The 15,748-nt window shown below is 49.7% G+C and overlaps 2 protein-coding genes across 3 annotated transcripts in view; both read left to right on the forward strand.

Moving 5' to 3' along the window:
• RAB5A (RAB5A, member RAS oncogene family) overlaps positions 1-15,748 on the forward strand; it is a 410,882-nt gene that overhangs the window by 60,416 nt on the left and 334,718 nt on the right. The window lies entirely within an intron of this gene.
• KAT2B (lysine acetyltransferase 2B) overlaps positions 6,058-15,748 on the forward strand; it is an 88,729-nt gene continuing 79,038 nt past the window's right edge. For both annotated transcript variants that reach the window (XR_014796694.1, XM_084902968.1), the window contains exon 1: positions 6,058-6,470. Coding sequence is in view for 1 of the 2 variants with exons in the window: in XM_084902968.1 (XP_084759094.1) it covers positions 6,177-6,470 (294 nt within the window). In the remaining variant the exon portion in view is untranslated. The remainder of the gene's footprint in view (positions 6,471-15,748) is intronic.

Consider the following 15,748-nt stretch of genomic DNA (forward strand, 5'->3'; position numbering starts at 1 on the left):
GAACGACAGGGTAAGGTTTGCATTTACAGCTGTAAACCTTTGTACTACTGCTTGTTTAGAGGATATTGTGGCAGAGCAAGGGCAGAAGCAGAGAGACCAGCTAGGAAGTTGTTATGAGTAGTCAGGGTGAGACGTGATGGCCATGGAGACAGATACAGAGTTTACAGAGGAACTGGGCATATACAAAAATGAGAAAAATAAGTTTTACTCTCAAGGATATAGATTTTACTACCTTTAAGAGTTTGCTGTGGAAAAAAAAAAAGAGTTTGCTGTGTCTCTTTTTAAAAAAAATATTTTTATTGATTTTTTACAGAGAGGTACAGAGAGCTAGAAACATCGATCAGAGAGATACATCGACCAGCTGCCTCCCGCACACCCCCTACTGGGGATGTGTCCACAACCAAGGTACATGCCCTTGACCGGAATCAAACCTGGGACCTTTTAGTCCGCAGGCTGACGTTCTATCCACTGAGCCAAACCAGTTTCGGCTGCTGTGTCTTTCTAAATCTTCTGCTTGCTTTTGCGGTTTTTTTTTTTTTGTTTGTTTTTCTTTTTGTTTTTTTTTTGTTAATCCTCACCAGAGGATGATTTTCCATTGATTTAGAGAGAGTAGGAGGGAGAGGGAGAGACGGAGAGAAAGATCTATGTGAAAGAGACACAGCAGTTGGTTGCCTCACACATGCCCCAACCAGGGCTGGGGATTGAGCCTGCAACTGAGGTAGATGCTCTTGACTGGAATCGAACCTGTGACCCTTCTGTCAGTTTGCTGACTCTCTATCCACTGAGCCAAACCGGCTAGAGCTGCTTTTGCTGAACATATTACAGAATTGTGCTTATATGCCGGTGTGAATTTATTTTTTAACAAATCGTATTATACTGAACAAGGGTCCATTTGAAAATATTTCTTAGAGATCTCTCTACGCTGTTTCATTTGTTCAAAGGTCATTCTTTGTAACAGCCTCATAATAGTATTAATGTGCCAGAAGTAACCGCAGGTGGTCAACCTGCCCCTTACAATTCCTCCTCTCAGCGCCCTTTATTTTCTAATCGCGGCTTCCTTACCTCAGCAGGGAAGGTGTAAGGACTTTGTAAACGAAAGCATTGCCTTTTATTTACTTCCTAAAGGGGCTCTGCACACAGGATCTAAATGTTCCAACCCAGCCGAAGCCGGTTGGGCTCAGTGGTAGAGCGTCGGTCTGCGCACTGAAAGGTCCCAGGTTCGATTCCGGTCAAGGGCCATGTACATTGGTTGTGGGCACATCCCCGGTGGGGGGTGTGCAAGAGGCAGCTGGTCGATGTTTCTCTCTCATTGATGTTTCTAGCTCTCTATCTCTTTCTCCCTTCCTCTCTGTAAAAAATCAATAAAATATAAATGTTCCAACCCAGCCTACTGAGAAAGCCTCCCAAGTCCTTTGCCCTGGAAATGTTCCTGCCTGGTGCTTCCAAGGCACTTGGAACAGGCCTTGAGATCCTAGGCCTTCAGCCTAAGGCAGCGGGAGTGTCATCTGGGTGCTCTGAGCAGGGCTCTCATGAAAAATAATGTTCAGGTGGTGTCACAAGCAATGCATCCTTCAGACAGCGATGGTTTTCAGGTTGGATTCCAATGAGGTTGTTTTCTTTCTGCTTCTGAGCGCTGTGGAAACAGCCCGATCCCGCACGTGGGGAGCGGCTTGGGAGGGGGAGTTCGCTGAGGAGCACCGGAGACGTGGTTGGAAAGTTGCAAGGAGGACCGTCTGGTAAAAGGGAAGCGTGTGGAAGGCCACCTGCCCCGTTTGCTGGGATTCTGACTGAGGGGAGAAGACTCAGGCGAGGGTCGAAGGCGGCGCCCCTCGTTATGCCTAGACCTTTCCAAACAAGCTTGTGTACACGCAGACTCCAGGGTGTTTACTGGAATCCTTATGCTTAATCCCTGGATGCTCTTGACTAGAGAGCAATGTAAACATGTGACCTCCCAAGATTACTCACCCTACTGATTGTATCGAAAGATACACGTGCCAATAAAGGCCTAAGGAGTCAGGCCTTAGAGCACATGTGTCAAACACAAGGCCCGCGGGCCAAATCCAGACCGCCAGGCCTTGCAATGTGGCCCGCACCGCGCTGTCATCACTGCACTCCGCTGTCAGTTTATGACATTGTCAGTTTATGACTGTTCAGTAAACCATTCGGCCCGCGATTTAGGCTGGATTTTAGATTTTGGCCCCTTCTCTGATTGAGTTCGACACCCCTACCTTAGAGCAGTGTTTCCCAAACTTCTCTCATGATGAGAATCACCTGGTGGAGTTGTTAAAACACAGATTCCTGAATCCCAACTAAGAAGTGCTAAACTAGAATTTTTGAGAACATATAGGTAAAATTGCATACCTAACTTAGTGCTCTGTATATAAAATCTGTCTTAGAGCACTAGTTAAGTATACAATTTTACCTATGTGTTCCCAAAAATTCTTTTAGCACTTCTTAGTTGGGATTCAGGAATCTGTGTTTTAACAACTCCACCAGGTGATTCTCATCATGAGAGAAGGTTGGGAAACACTGGATTAGAGGCTGTTCTGGCCACTAAAGCCTTCTTAGCCCTCTCTTGCACGGTCGAACTGCGTCTGAGTAATCTGTTCGCCTGTCATTCAGGGACTGCTGGCCAGCCCCGGCAGGAGTTGTCAGGTTGAGTTAATATTACCTTTGTGACTCCCTACTTCCTAACATTTTATAATGGAAAAATTGGAAGAACAGCACAGTTCTACGTTCACCCTTAACATTTTACTCTCCTTTCTTGATCATGTATCTGTTCATCTGCTTATTTGCCCATTCATGGGGTGCATCAATCCATCTTATTTTTTTTAAAAAAATATGTTTTATTGGTTTTTTTACAGAGAGGAAGGGAGAGGGATAGTGAGTTAGAAACATTGATGAGAAACATCAATCAGCTGACTCCTGCACACCCCCTACTGGGGATGTGTCCGCAACCAAGGTACGTGCCCTTGACCGGGATTAAACCTGGGACTTTTCAGTCCGCAGGCCGATGCTCCAGCCTCCGGGTCAAACCGGTTAGGGCAATCCATCTTATTTTTTGGTGTATCACAAAGCACACTGCAGATATCAGGGCACTGCACCTACGCTGTCTTCATGTGCACCATTAACTGGAGTTTAATATCTTTTCAAAAATATATATTTTTATTGATTTCAGAGAGGAAGGGAGTGGGAGAGAGCGATAGAAACATCAGTGATGAGAGAGTCATTGATTGCCTGCCTCCTGCATGCCGCCTACTGGGGATCAAGCCTGCAACCTGGACATGTCCCTTTGACCAGAACCAAACCTGGGATCCTTCAGTCCACAGGCCGACACTCTATCCACTGAGCAAAACAGGCCAGGACTGGAGTTTAATATCTTGACTTAAAAAATATTTAAGGGAAATTAATATTCCATGAAATGCACAAATCTCAGGCGGCCTAGTCCATCCGTTTGATAAATGCCTACATGTAGAACCCAAACCCCCATCAATACCTGCTAACATCTTGATGTTAGACTTTGATCAAGGGGTCACAGCCTTTAAAACTCCTCTCCTGGGGACCTGGAGAGTATCACGCTAAGTGAAATAAGTCAGTCAGAGAAAGACAAGAATTGCACCATCTCACTCACATGTGGAATCTAAGTAACAAGATAAGTGGATCTAGAGCAGTGTTTTTCAACCTTTTTTGGGCAAAGGCACACTTGTTTCATGAAAAAAATCACGAGGCACACCACCATTAGAAAATGTTAAAAAATTTAACTCTGTGCCTATATTGACTATAAAGTAATTCTCTTGAATAGGAATCAAATAAACACAAAGAAAGTATTTTATAATTACTTTATTATGAAATATTAAGTAAACAAAATAGTGAAAAATTATAAAATTCTTGTCTTGTCTGCACCTACAGCACACCAGGCAACATCTAGTGTGCCGTGGAACAGCGGTTGAAAAACGCTGATCTAGAGACATGGAAGCATGGAACAGAGTGTGGGATCTCAGAGGGAAGGCGGGGGAGGGTGGGTGGGTGGGTGGGTGGGAAGTAATCAACCAAAGACCTTGTATGTATATATGCATGGCCCAAGGACACAGACAATAGGGTGCCAAGGCGAGCAGGGTGGAGGGGTCGGAGTGGGTAAGGAGGGTTAATGGGGGTGGGTGGGGTGGGGAAGGGCCATATGTAATACTTTCAACAATAAAGAATTATAAAAACAAAAACAAAAAAAACCCCCAAGTTTAAAAAAAAGATTCTCCTTCTGCTTTGGAGAGAATGGCAAAAAATGTGCAAACCCGCAGAGCCGGGAGAGAGGAACAATGGTGACTCAGAGCACATCATGCTGAGAAAGGAGTCACCCAAGAATTGTCCTGAAGACGAGAGTCTGACATTTCAGGCCTTCAGGCTGGACTCAAGTGGGAACATTCTGTTTCTCTTTCCCCCAATGTCACTGTTCAGAGCCACAAACTTCGAAAACTTTTCCACTTCTCCACCTCGCTCACTCTGCATTACAACGCAAAAGAACATGGCATTGAAAAAAAGGACAGAGAAAATTAATTGGACAAAACGGGATGGGAAGAGGCATGCTTCCAGGGAAAAGTACATTCCTGAAGGCGACACTGCCCAGCGCTGGGTGAGAACTTTATGGCATGTGAAGAATTTTATGATGATCCTATTAGGACCCGTATTACATAAAAATGATGACAAGTTACAAAAGCAGGGCACTTGGGAAGGGTCCGGAGGACTAGCCTGGGCTTTTAAAAACGGCGTTAGAGAGACTGACCATGGGTGAACAGCTTTCAAATGAAAAACTGAAATGGTCATCCCATTTGACTTAAACACCATGGTTGTCATCAACAAGGACAACAGTTTTTTTTTGTTTGTATTTTTTTTTTTTAATGACAACAGTTTTTGAACAGCTTCAAAGAGTTGAAAACGCTGAGTTGAAGGTTTTGTTTTGTTTATTAAGTTTGAGGCCAAAATCGACACTCATCTTTCTGGATGCTTTTTTTTTTTTTTTCTTGTTTAATATCCTGCTGGTGGTATCGATTTTGAAAACGGAAACATTGCAGAAAGCAAAACAGCAAGTTTATAATCGCAGCGATGAGCCCCATGGACGAACAAACTTTCTGTGCTCAAACTTCCCCAGGGCGCCTAGATTTCCTTTTGACAGTGCGTTTAGACAGCCATTCTTGTAACCGCCAGCGCTTCCAAACAAAAATCACCTAAAACATGAAGTCTTTTTTTTCTTCCTCTGGCCGATGGGATCCAGACATTGTTCTAGAAAGAAAGCGTTCCTCCTTAGATTAAAAAAAAAAAAAAAAAAAAAAAAAAGTTGAGCCGAAAAGTATTTAAGAAGAGAAACACAAACCATCTCGCCTTTATTTTGGTGAATGAGCAACAAAGAGAAGGATTAGCATGGACGGGTACTTTTCAAAAAAAAAAAAAAAAAAAAAATTTTTTTTTTTTTTCTTTACCTCTGGCTCCCGCTAGGGTGGAGGAAGTTCTCTGCTCGGAGAGGGTGGAACAAAGTGGAAGAACAAATGACTGGGAGTCTCCCCTCCCTCCCACCGCTACTCCCCCTCCATCCCCCTCCTCCCCTCCTGCTCCCCCCCAGGCTCTGGACTGCAGGGGGGCGGCCCTGGGGGGCCCGCAGCCACAGGCCGGCAGCAGGTGCCTGGGCTCCAGCCCCCGATCCCCGCCCCCCACCCCTCCACCCCACCCGGGCTTGGCCTCGCCCCCTGGCGGGGGAGCGCTAGGTGCAGAGGTGCGGGGGGCGGGGGCGCCAAGCGAGAGGCCGAGGGGGTGCACTCGTCCCCAGCCATCCCGGCGAGGTCCGTCCCGAGCCTGCGGGGCCATGCCCGCAGCCGGCGCCCCGGGGAGCGGAGCCCGGGGAGGGCGTGTGCAGCGGCGGCGGCGGCGGCCGCGGAGCCGCTAGTCCCCTCCCTCCGGGGGGAGCAGCCGCCGCCGCCACCAGCGCGGGCCGCGGCCGGAGCGAGCGCGGGGCGAGCGGCGCGCGGGCGGCGGGGGCGGGGAGGGGGGTGGGCGCAGGGCGGGCGGGCGCGGGGGGAGGGTCTCGCTCTCCCTGAGCCCGGAGCCCGGGAGGGAGACGCTGGCGGCGGCGGCGGCGGCGGCGGCGGCGCCTGACACTCGGCGGCACCTCCTGCGGGGCTGCGGGCGGCATGTCCGAGGCTGGCGGAGCGGGAGCCGGGGCGGGGGCCGGGGCCGGGGCGCCGCCGCCCCCGCAGCCCCCCGCGCCGCCGCCGCTGCCGCCGCAGGGCTCCCCGGGCGCCGCCGCCGCCGCGGGCGCGGGGGGCTCGGGCGCCTGCGGACCGGCCACGGCGGTGGCGGCGGCGGGCACGGCCGAAGGACCCGGAGGCGGCGGCTCGGCCCGGATCGCCTTGAAGAAGGCGCAGCTGCGCTCCGCCCCGCGGGCCAAGAAACTGGAGAAACTCGGCGTGTACTCCGCCTGCAAGGTACGCGCCCGCCGCGCCCGGCCCCCCGCGCCCCGCGCCCCGTGCGCCCGGGGGGGGGGCTCGGGCCCGGCCCGGGGACCCCCGCCCTCTCCCCCTCCCCCCCGCCCCGCGCGCCCCGCCCCCGCCGCCCGCCCGCCCGGGGCCGCCGCACCGCGGAAGTGCTGTTGTCCTCCGCGCCCGGCGAGCTGCTCCCCGGACACGGGTGCTGGCTGCTCAGTTGCAAGAAGAGGCGCGGGGTGTGCCGGGTGGGGTGGGGGGTGGGGAGGATCGGGGGGGTCCCCAAGACCGAGAGCCTTGCATTCCTTCCCCTTGGAAGGAGCCGCCTCTGTGCCTGCGCTCCGGGGTGCCCTGGGGCTTTGTTGCTCTGTAGGAGCTCGCCGGGGGCGCCCGAGAGTGTGACACGGGGCTCCCTCCACGGCCCAGGGCACATCTTTGGGGAAAAGGAGGCGGGGGGCATCGGAGCGCCCCTTCTTAGCTCGTCCTCTTCCCGGTGTCCCGTGGGGAGGCGCTGCGGGGAGGGAGTGAGGGCGGCAGAGGCTCCGGGGCGTTTTGGGGAGGTGGAAGGGGCGGGACGCGCCCGGAGGGAGGGTGGGGACAGCCCGAGGCGAGGGTCCCGGAGGAGCCGGAGGCGCTCTCCGGGGAGGGCGGAGGCGGGGACGGCCGGGGCGTTATTATTGTGTTGTTAGTTGTTTAGTTCTCGGGGGTGTCAGCAGGCTTTGGCCAGGTGACTGCGCTGCTGCTCGGTTTGGAGGCACAGGTTTCTCCCCATCCCCGCTCCGGCCCGGCCCCCGGCCCTCGGCGCCCCGCGGCCCCAGACGCGGCGCCCCGCTCCCGGCGGGAGGAGGGCGGCGGGCCGCGGGCCGGGGCGCTGTCAGCGGCGGCGGCTTTGTTTTGACAGGGTGACAGCTGAGCGGGGCGGGGACTGGGCCCGGCCGCTCCCGGGCCTGCGGCTGAGCCCGGGAGGGAAGACACCCTCCTCGCACACCTTCCACGGACTCTCTCTCTCTCTCTCTCTCTCTCTCGCTCGCTCGCTCGCTCGCTCGCTCGCTCGCTCGCTCGCTCGCTGCACACGGGGTCAAGTTCCCAGATCCCAGATTCCCGCAGCCGCTGCTGGAGTTGGGTGTGAAGAGAATGAACCCTGCTAGCACCTCTCTCTCTCCCCCAGGTCCTGCTGTTTTCAGGTTTAGACGGGAGCTCTGAACCATGGTGGAATGTGTGTTTTATCTTTTTTTAACCCCACACCGTTCACATCCTCAGGTATAGGCTGGCCACTGGTTGTGTGCCCTGCACTGGGTCCATAAATGTTTGTCGAGTGAATGTAAGCCCAGTGCTTCTCCAACTTTCATGTGCCTAGGTGTCACCTGGGGAGCTGGTGAGCAGGTTGATTCTAAATCGGTATGTCTGGCCCTATAACCGGTTTGGCTCAGTGGACTCAAGGGTCCCAGGTTCGATGCGGGTCAAGGCACATATCTTGGTTGCGGGCACATCCCCAGTAGGGAGTGTGCAGGAGGCAGCTGGTTGATGTTTCTCTCTCATCGATGTTTCTAACTCTCTCTCTTTTCCTCTCTGTAAAAAATCAATGAAATATATATATAAAAAAATAAATCAATAGGTCTGGGGGATGAGGGGCAGAGATTTCTGACCAACTCTCAGTTGATGTGATGCTAGTTCATTGGCCACACTCCAAGAAGCAAGACCCTAGTTTAGGCCTGGGTAATATATTAGTCATTCTTTTTAAAATTTATCCAAGGAAACTGAAACTGGGAAATAATAATGCCTCATGGTTGGCATTTCTGAAGAAGGAAGGGGGAAAAAAATTTATATATATATATATATATATATATATATATATATATATATATATATATATATATATATATATATATAGTGGGGGGTGTGCTTCTAAGAAAGGTGAAGGGCCAGGAGTTGGTTAGGAAGGGCATTCGTCTAACCAAGAGCAAAGTCAAGAACAAGGTCAGTGACTTGGTGGACTTGCTGTTTAGCCGGAGTGGGCTCATGTAGGAACTTGGTCAGCTCCTTGTTTCTGTCCTGGCTTTTCATTGGCTTCTCGTCATGAGCACCTTCTCTTCCTGCTGCCTGCTACTGCCTTGATATCTGAAAACTTCCCTGACGTGTTGGTGCTTTCTGAAGCTATGTATGAGCGTATATGTGCCCTTCAGATTTCCAAGAGTGAGATGTGTAGCACCTTTTCTAAGATTTGTGATTTGAGTGTTTCATGTTCACGTCTATAAGCGCATTTATAGGAAGGGAAAAGCCTCTCTTGATAAAGGCTCCCGGGAGGCTCAGAAAGCGTCCGTGTGTGTGTGTGTGTGTGTGTGTGTGTGTGTGTGTGTGTGTGTGTGTGTTCATTCATTCAATAAGCACTGACAGGGGGTCTCACCTGGGTGGCCAGGCATTGTGCGAGATGCCTGTCTGTGACACCCAGACCCTGCCCTTTTCTGTGAATGTGCCCATGTGGGCAGTAGGCAGGGAACTAATCACAATGACATCACAAAACAAAACCGCTTTCTTAAGGTGATGCTGGAAGTCAGAGCGGGGCAGTTCACGAGCTGGACTGGAGCATGCGTATGGCTTCCTGGAGGAAGTGTCAGTGGGGTGATGTGAGGCTTCTCGTAGTGGAGAAACTGAAAGCAGTTGTCGCTTGGAACCTTGCCTGCAGGAGCTGGTGCTCCATTGCCTGGGGCCTCCAGGGTGCAGGGTGTGTGGGTGTGGCCAAGAGGGCATAGGGGAATCCAGGAATCTTAACACCTCGGGAGTGACATGGTCTCAGATTTGCTTTTATTTATTAATTTATTTAAACTGCTTAACTGGAAAAAAAAAAAAAAAAACCCACACACAAAAAAAAACTTCTTCACTGGGTGTGAGAGGATGCAAAGAGAGCAGAATCCTTGGCTCTTTCTCAGCTTGTCTCTACATTTCACAAAAAGCCCCACAGGACAGATTTTTTTCCCTACGGTACCTCTTGTTATTGACTAGCCCCTTGGAAGGTCCGAGAGAGTACAGAGGTTAGGGAGTGAGGAGGGGCCTGGAAAGAGATGAGGAACTTGACTGAGGGCTATTGAAAGAGAAACAGGTCCCAGACCTCATAAAAGATCTGGCCTTTAAACTCCACAAGTGAAACAGAAAAAGAAGTGAGCCAGTTCACAGCCAGGGCGGTGCGCCACACCCCGGGGAGTGGGGGAAACAGAAAAAAAAAAAAAGAAAAAGAAAAAGAAACTTGTTTTTCAGGATCCAGGGGAGAGTATTTTGAACTGTCTTCTGGCAAAGGCTGCTTCAGAGCCACTGGGCTGGCCTAGGACACTGCCAGAGTGACCGTTAATAATGTAGATCTGTCCCTTTAATTTCTCTTTATTGGAGTCCACCGTGCCCTGCGGGGCCTGGCTGTTGCTCTCTCTGGCCCCTTGTTAGGGTCATTCGAGCGTGGTTTCCTTCTTGCTCAGGGCCTTTGCACATATTATTCGCTGGGTCTTCCCCATCACTTAAATGAAATCCCAACTTTTCTGGCAAATCTCAGATTCCATTTCCTTTATCTCCTTGTCCTGCCTTCTCCTTACACATTTTCTGACCCTGCTTTTCCTTCCTGGTGCTTTTATCGTGAATTTTAATTGGATTAAATGATTAGATATGTTTGAATAGATTTTAAGTGAAGTCCTTATTGAATGAATGAACTGGAGAAGGAAAAACTGGAGACGTGATTAGCTGTGAGGGTAGCAGTAGTGACGTTTTAGCTTGACTGCTTCTTGACAATTGGGTGGAGGGACTTTTTCACACAGGGCAGTTCTAGGAAGCTCACAGGTGTCCGTGGGACGAGGTGTAGGGTGTTATAAAAGAAACCCTACGTGAAGGTATGGGCCCAGATACAAAGCTCCTTGAATTAAAGTGCAATTTATTTATAAAAGTGGATTGACTGATTCTTTTTTTTAAATATATATTTTATTGATTTTGTACAGAAAGGAAGAGAGAGAGATAGAGAGAAACATCGATGAGAGAGAGCCTCTTGCACACCCCCTACTGGGGATATGCCCTCAACCAAGGTACATGGCCTTGACCGGAATCGAACCCGGGACCCTTCAGTTCCTGAGCCGACGCTCTATCCATTGAGCCAAACCGGTTTCGGCGGATTGACTGATTCTTAATGAAATAGGCCACTTGTGCTTGCGGAGAGGCAGTAGTGTGTAGCGGCTGGACAACACAGTTCAAAGTAATTGGAGTTCCCATTTTGGGCTATCTGGCTGTGTGACCTCGGTCAGGACCTCACCTCAGCCTCCATTTCTTTGTAAAGTAGGAGTAATAAATGCCCCCTCATGGCTCAACAGTGAGGATTTAAAATGGGCTAACGGTGGTCGGCAAACTCATTAGTCAGCAGAGCCAAATATTAACATTTACAACGATTGAAATTTCTTTTGAGAGCCAACATTTTAAAAATATATATATTTTATTGAATTTTTTTTTTTTTTTACAGAGAGGAAGGGAAAGGGATAGAGAGCTAGAAACATCAATGAGAGAGAAACATTGATCAGCTGCTTGACTGGAATGGAACCTGGGACCCTTGAGTCCGCAGGCTTACGGAGAGCCACATTTTTTAAACTTCAACTTCTTCTAACGCCGCCGTTTCTTCAAAATAGACTCGCCCAGGCCGTGGTATTTTGTGGAAGAGCCACACTCAATGGGCCAAAGAGCCGCATGTGGCTCACGAGCCGCAGTTTGCCGACCACAGGGCTATTATGTATGAGGCAACCAGCCATCAGGGTGTGTGGCCCATGCTGAGCCCTTAAAGCTCGGAGTAGGGGATAGGACATTTTTAACTCGGAAGTCAACAAAAATGTCAACTCTGCCACTTGTGTGATCTTGGGCACAACTCACTCAGTTTTTCTCTGAGCCTTGAATAGCTCATCTATAAAATGGGAACGTCCCTCTTGAAATGAAAAGAGAGAAGGTTCCCCAAGTTCCTGGGACCTGAAGCTGCTGGGTTAATGTCGGCTAAATGGAATTGTCTGGCACTTTACTCACTGTCTCGGAACCAGTGGCCACAAAGCATTTATGGAAAACCCAGTGACTTTGTTTCTTGGCTGAGTGCCCTACCTAGAGAGTCACACGGGCAGGCGCAGGGCTATACAATTAGCCTTAATTTAAAAAGTAATGCTGTATAGTCTAGATATAACGCTGACTGTGTAATTTGCAGGGGGGGGGGGGGGCAGCAGCGCCACGAGGAGAGAAGAAGTGTCTTATGTTGTCCGGGGGCGGAGGAATGGGGCACCTGAGCAAGCTTTGTAGCTGGGCGGGGGAGGGGGAGGGACCGGCCAACACTTTGTATTTATTTGTCAGCCACTCCTTCGGAGAGCAGACTTCTTCAGCTTGTCAACATCTAGAGCAGTGAGTCTCCCCCAGGAGCTGATCTTGGGAGACATTTTTGGCCATTGCAATTGGGGGAGGGGGGGCTGTGCTTCTGTCAACTAGTGATTCTAAACATCCCATGATGCTCAGGGCAGCCCTCCACAACAAAGAGTTGTCTGGCCCCAGATGCCAGCAGCCCCGGAGTGGAGAGAGATGCTCTGGATCAGTGTTTCCCAAACTTCTCTCATGATGAGAATCACCTGGTGGAGTTGTTAAAACACAGATTCCTGAATCCCAACTAAGAAGTGCTAAACTAGAATTTTTGGGAACATATAGGTAAAATTGTATACTTAACTAGTGCTCTAAGACAGATGTTATATACAGAGCACTAAGTTAGGTATGCAATTTTACCTATATGTTCTCAAAAATTCTAGTTTAGCACTTCTTAGTTGGGATTCAGGAATCTGTGTTTTAACAACTCCACCAGGTGATTCTCATCATGAGAGAAGTTTGGGAAACACTGCTCTGGATGAACGCTGTGCTGTCCCATAGTGCCACAAACGCATTGGCAGCCCGGGAAAGTCAATGCTTCCAACGCTCGCTTGAATCACAGTCAAACTCTGAAACCTCTCGCTTTGTGAAGCATGGGCATACTTTCCAACAGCTTTACTGCGGTGCAGGTTATAGGCCATAAAGCTCACGCCCTCAAGTGTGCGGTCAGTTGCTTTTGAGTAAAAAGCATACAGTTGTGCATCCCTCACTGCAGTCCAGTAATAATTCTTCCATCTCCTGTCGTTTTTTTTGTTTTTTTTTAAGGAGATATTTTATATCTGTTGATTGTGGGTTTGCAAATACAAACAATTAAAAATACCTCTTTGGCTCAGTGGATGGAGTGTTGGCTTGCGGACTGAAGGGTCCCAGGTTCGATTACGGTCAAGGGCACATGACCGAGTTGCGGGCTCGATCCCTGGTGTGGGGTGTGCAGGAGGCAGCTGATCCATGATTTTCTTTCATCATTGATGTTTCTCTCTCTCTCTCTCTCTCTCTCTCCCTTCCTCTCTGAAATCAATAAAAAAATATTTTTAAAAAACCACCTTTTTGGATCAGAGAACTTGTATACATATATGCATAACCCACGGACACAGACTATAGGGTGGTGAAGGGCTGGGTCCGGCAGTGGGCGGGGGGCTAGAAGGGGTCAGTGGAGGGAAGAGGGGGGTGTAGTAATACTTTCAACGATAAAGACTTAATAAAAAAATAAATAACTCTGGAGATTCTTTAGATAAGTAGTATTGCTACAGCAAAGCACAAACCACGGAGGGGGTAAAGAAAATGGTTTTTTTTAAAGTCGGTCTTCAGCCACATGAAACCCGCAGCACTCAGTTATTTCGTGTGCGGCGGCTCCTCTGAAAGGCGGTACCACGGAGCCAGCACACAGAGGGAAAATGTTTCCCTTGGCAGGCGCAGCACAGAGAGCCGGAGAGAAAGAGGACCAAATTTAATTCTGTTTGCTCATAAACTTTCAGGGAAGATGGAAATCCAGGCCTGCAAAGCCCTCAGATGGCAATTTGCAGTTTTATGTAACCGAGAAAGTAGTTTATAGGGCAAAACAGCCCCCAAACTGCGGAGGGCTGTTTTGTTTTAGGAAGCATATGCTCCCAAATAACGTTTTGTGATGCAGCGCTGGTGGGTTTTTTTGGGTTGTTGTTAGTTTCTGGTTAAATTTTTTTTTTTTTTTTTTTTTTTTTTTTTTTTTTTACTACTAAGAAATCTAGTTACCTGTCTGCCAGGCCAGAATTTCCTTCTGTGTCAATCAGATAGATAGATCCACAGCATTAGAGCCATCCTAGGGAGTCTTGAGGGTAAGATGTAGTTTCATGGGAGGTACCTTGAAACAGAACATCTGCTTCTCAGATGAAAGTTCTGGATCCTCCGTACAGTGCCAATGAAGCACACGTTTCCAAGGCTCAGCGGCTTCTGACTTGGTTCATTTGTCTCTAAATGAGAGAAAGGTTGCTATTTAGGAACAGTTGTCTGTGGTCTCTTATTCTTAACCATTTCCTACTCTTTTTTTTTTCTTCTCTAACGTTGAGAGGTATGTTTTTTTTCTTCTTTTTAATGTATTTTATTGACTTTTCACAGAGAGGAAGGGAGAAGGATAGAGTCAGAAACATCAATGAGAGAGAGACATCGATCAGCTGCCTCCTGCACACCCCCTACTGGGGATGTGCCCGCAACCAAGGTACATGCGCTTGATCGGAATCGAACCTGGAACCTTCCAGTTCGCAGGCTGATGTTCTATCCACTGAGCCAAACCGGTTTCGGCTTTCCTACTTGCTCTTCATGGGTTTCAAACCCGGAGGCACCTGTGGCACAGAAGCGCAGGCCCGCCGCCCACCTGCTGCCGGGTGAAAACCCGAGCACCTGCTCCCCTCTCTCCCTCCTCACGGGGAGCGCCCTGGGGCACCCACCCAGCTGCCTTGTGCCTCAGCTTCCTCTTGGGTGAAGCGGGAGTCAAGGTGCCATCCCCTCGACTTGCTGTGAGGGTGAAGTCCTTCAGCAGATGTGAAAGTGCTCATGGATCAGAGAGAGGCATTTCACAGGCCCTCTCTTTTATTTCAGCCTTAAAAACTTCTTCCGTTGGTCTCAGCTGTTTGCATTTTGCCAAAGGGTAGGCCTCATGTCACTTGATTCTTCTCCTTGGGATTAGGAGCGAGGTAAGGAAGGTCATTTTACTAGCAGGGATCGGAGACCTAGGGAGGCTTACTAGCCACTTTCTCAAGCTGGCCCATGGAGCGGGGGGGATGTAGGGGGGGGACGGGGTGGTGGTGGTCTCTTCCTAGTGCACCATTCTGCATTCTCTTCCCAAACTTCCTCCTGGGGTTTGGATCAAAGAACTTGTATGCGTGTATGCACAGCCCACGGAGGGGCTGCCGCCCCTCCACGTGGTTCACAGAGAGGAGTTCACGTGTTTTCCGCATTCTCCTGCCCTCGCTTGATGTTTATTGTCCCCCTGCGGAGAGGGACGTTCAAAGGCTTTGCCAGTTCGTGGAAGCCGTAAAGCAAAATAAGCTTCTTTATGACTGGCCCAGGGCAGACGGACAGACTCATGCCCTTGATTGTTTTAAAGCTGGCCATCGGGAAGGGCCCAGGAGAATTTCCTGCAGGAAGGAAGGAAGGAAGGAAGATGAAAGAGTTTCCCCTACTCAGGTTGTAGAAGGTGCCAGAAATGCCAGAGAGGTAAGGAAACGCCTGTCAGGATGTGTTTGAAGTCCCCAGACAACTCTTCATAAGACTGCGCTTTTTTAAAAAAAAATATATGTTACTGATTTTTTACAGAGAGGAGGGGAGAGGGATAGAGAGTTAGAAACATCGATGAGAGAGAATCATCAATCAGCCGCCTCTTGCACACCCTTTACTGGGGATGTGCCTGCAACCAAGGTACATGTCCTTGACCGGAATCGAACCTGGGACCTTTCAGTCCGCAGGCCGACGCTCTATCCACTGAGCCAAACCGGTTTTGGCTGCTTTTTCACTTTTAATCTTACTATCACACAGTAAAGTGCTGAAATGGTAAGTACAGTACGTTTTTACAGGTGCATGCATCCATGCCACTGCCACCGGGGAAAAGCTACAGAGCACTGCTAGCACCGCAGAGGGCTTTCTTGCTGCTCTCTCCCCATCCCTGGGAACCCCTATTCCGATGTCATTACCAGGGAGTAGCTAGGCTTTCTTAAACGTCCTATACATGGAATCACACGGCATGAATTCTTTTGTATCTGGCTTCTGTCAGTCCACGTGATCATGTCTGTGAACTGCATCTGTGTCGTGGCATCCAGCAGTTCTGAGTAAAGACACATTTTAAAGACGGAAAAACAAGTTCAAAATGGTCAGCCCTTTTCAGGATGGAAGCCTTCCTCTGC

Source organism: Pipistrellus hanaki (genome assembly GCF_964339955.1).
Source record: "Pipistrellus hanaki genome assembly, chromosome: 13".
NCBI classification, from domain to species: domain Eukaryota; kingdom Metazoa; phylum Chordata; class Mammalia; order Chiroptera; family Vespertilionidae; genus Pipistrellus; species Pipistrellus hanaki.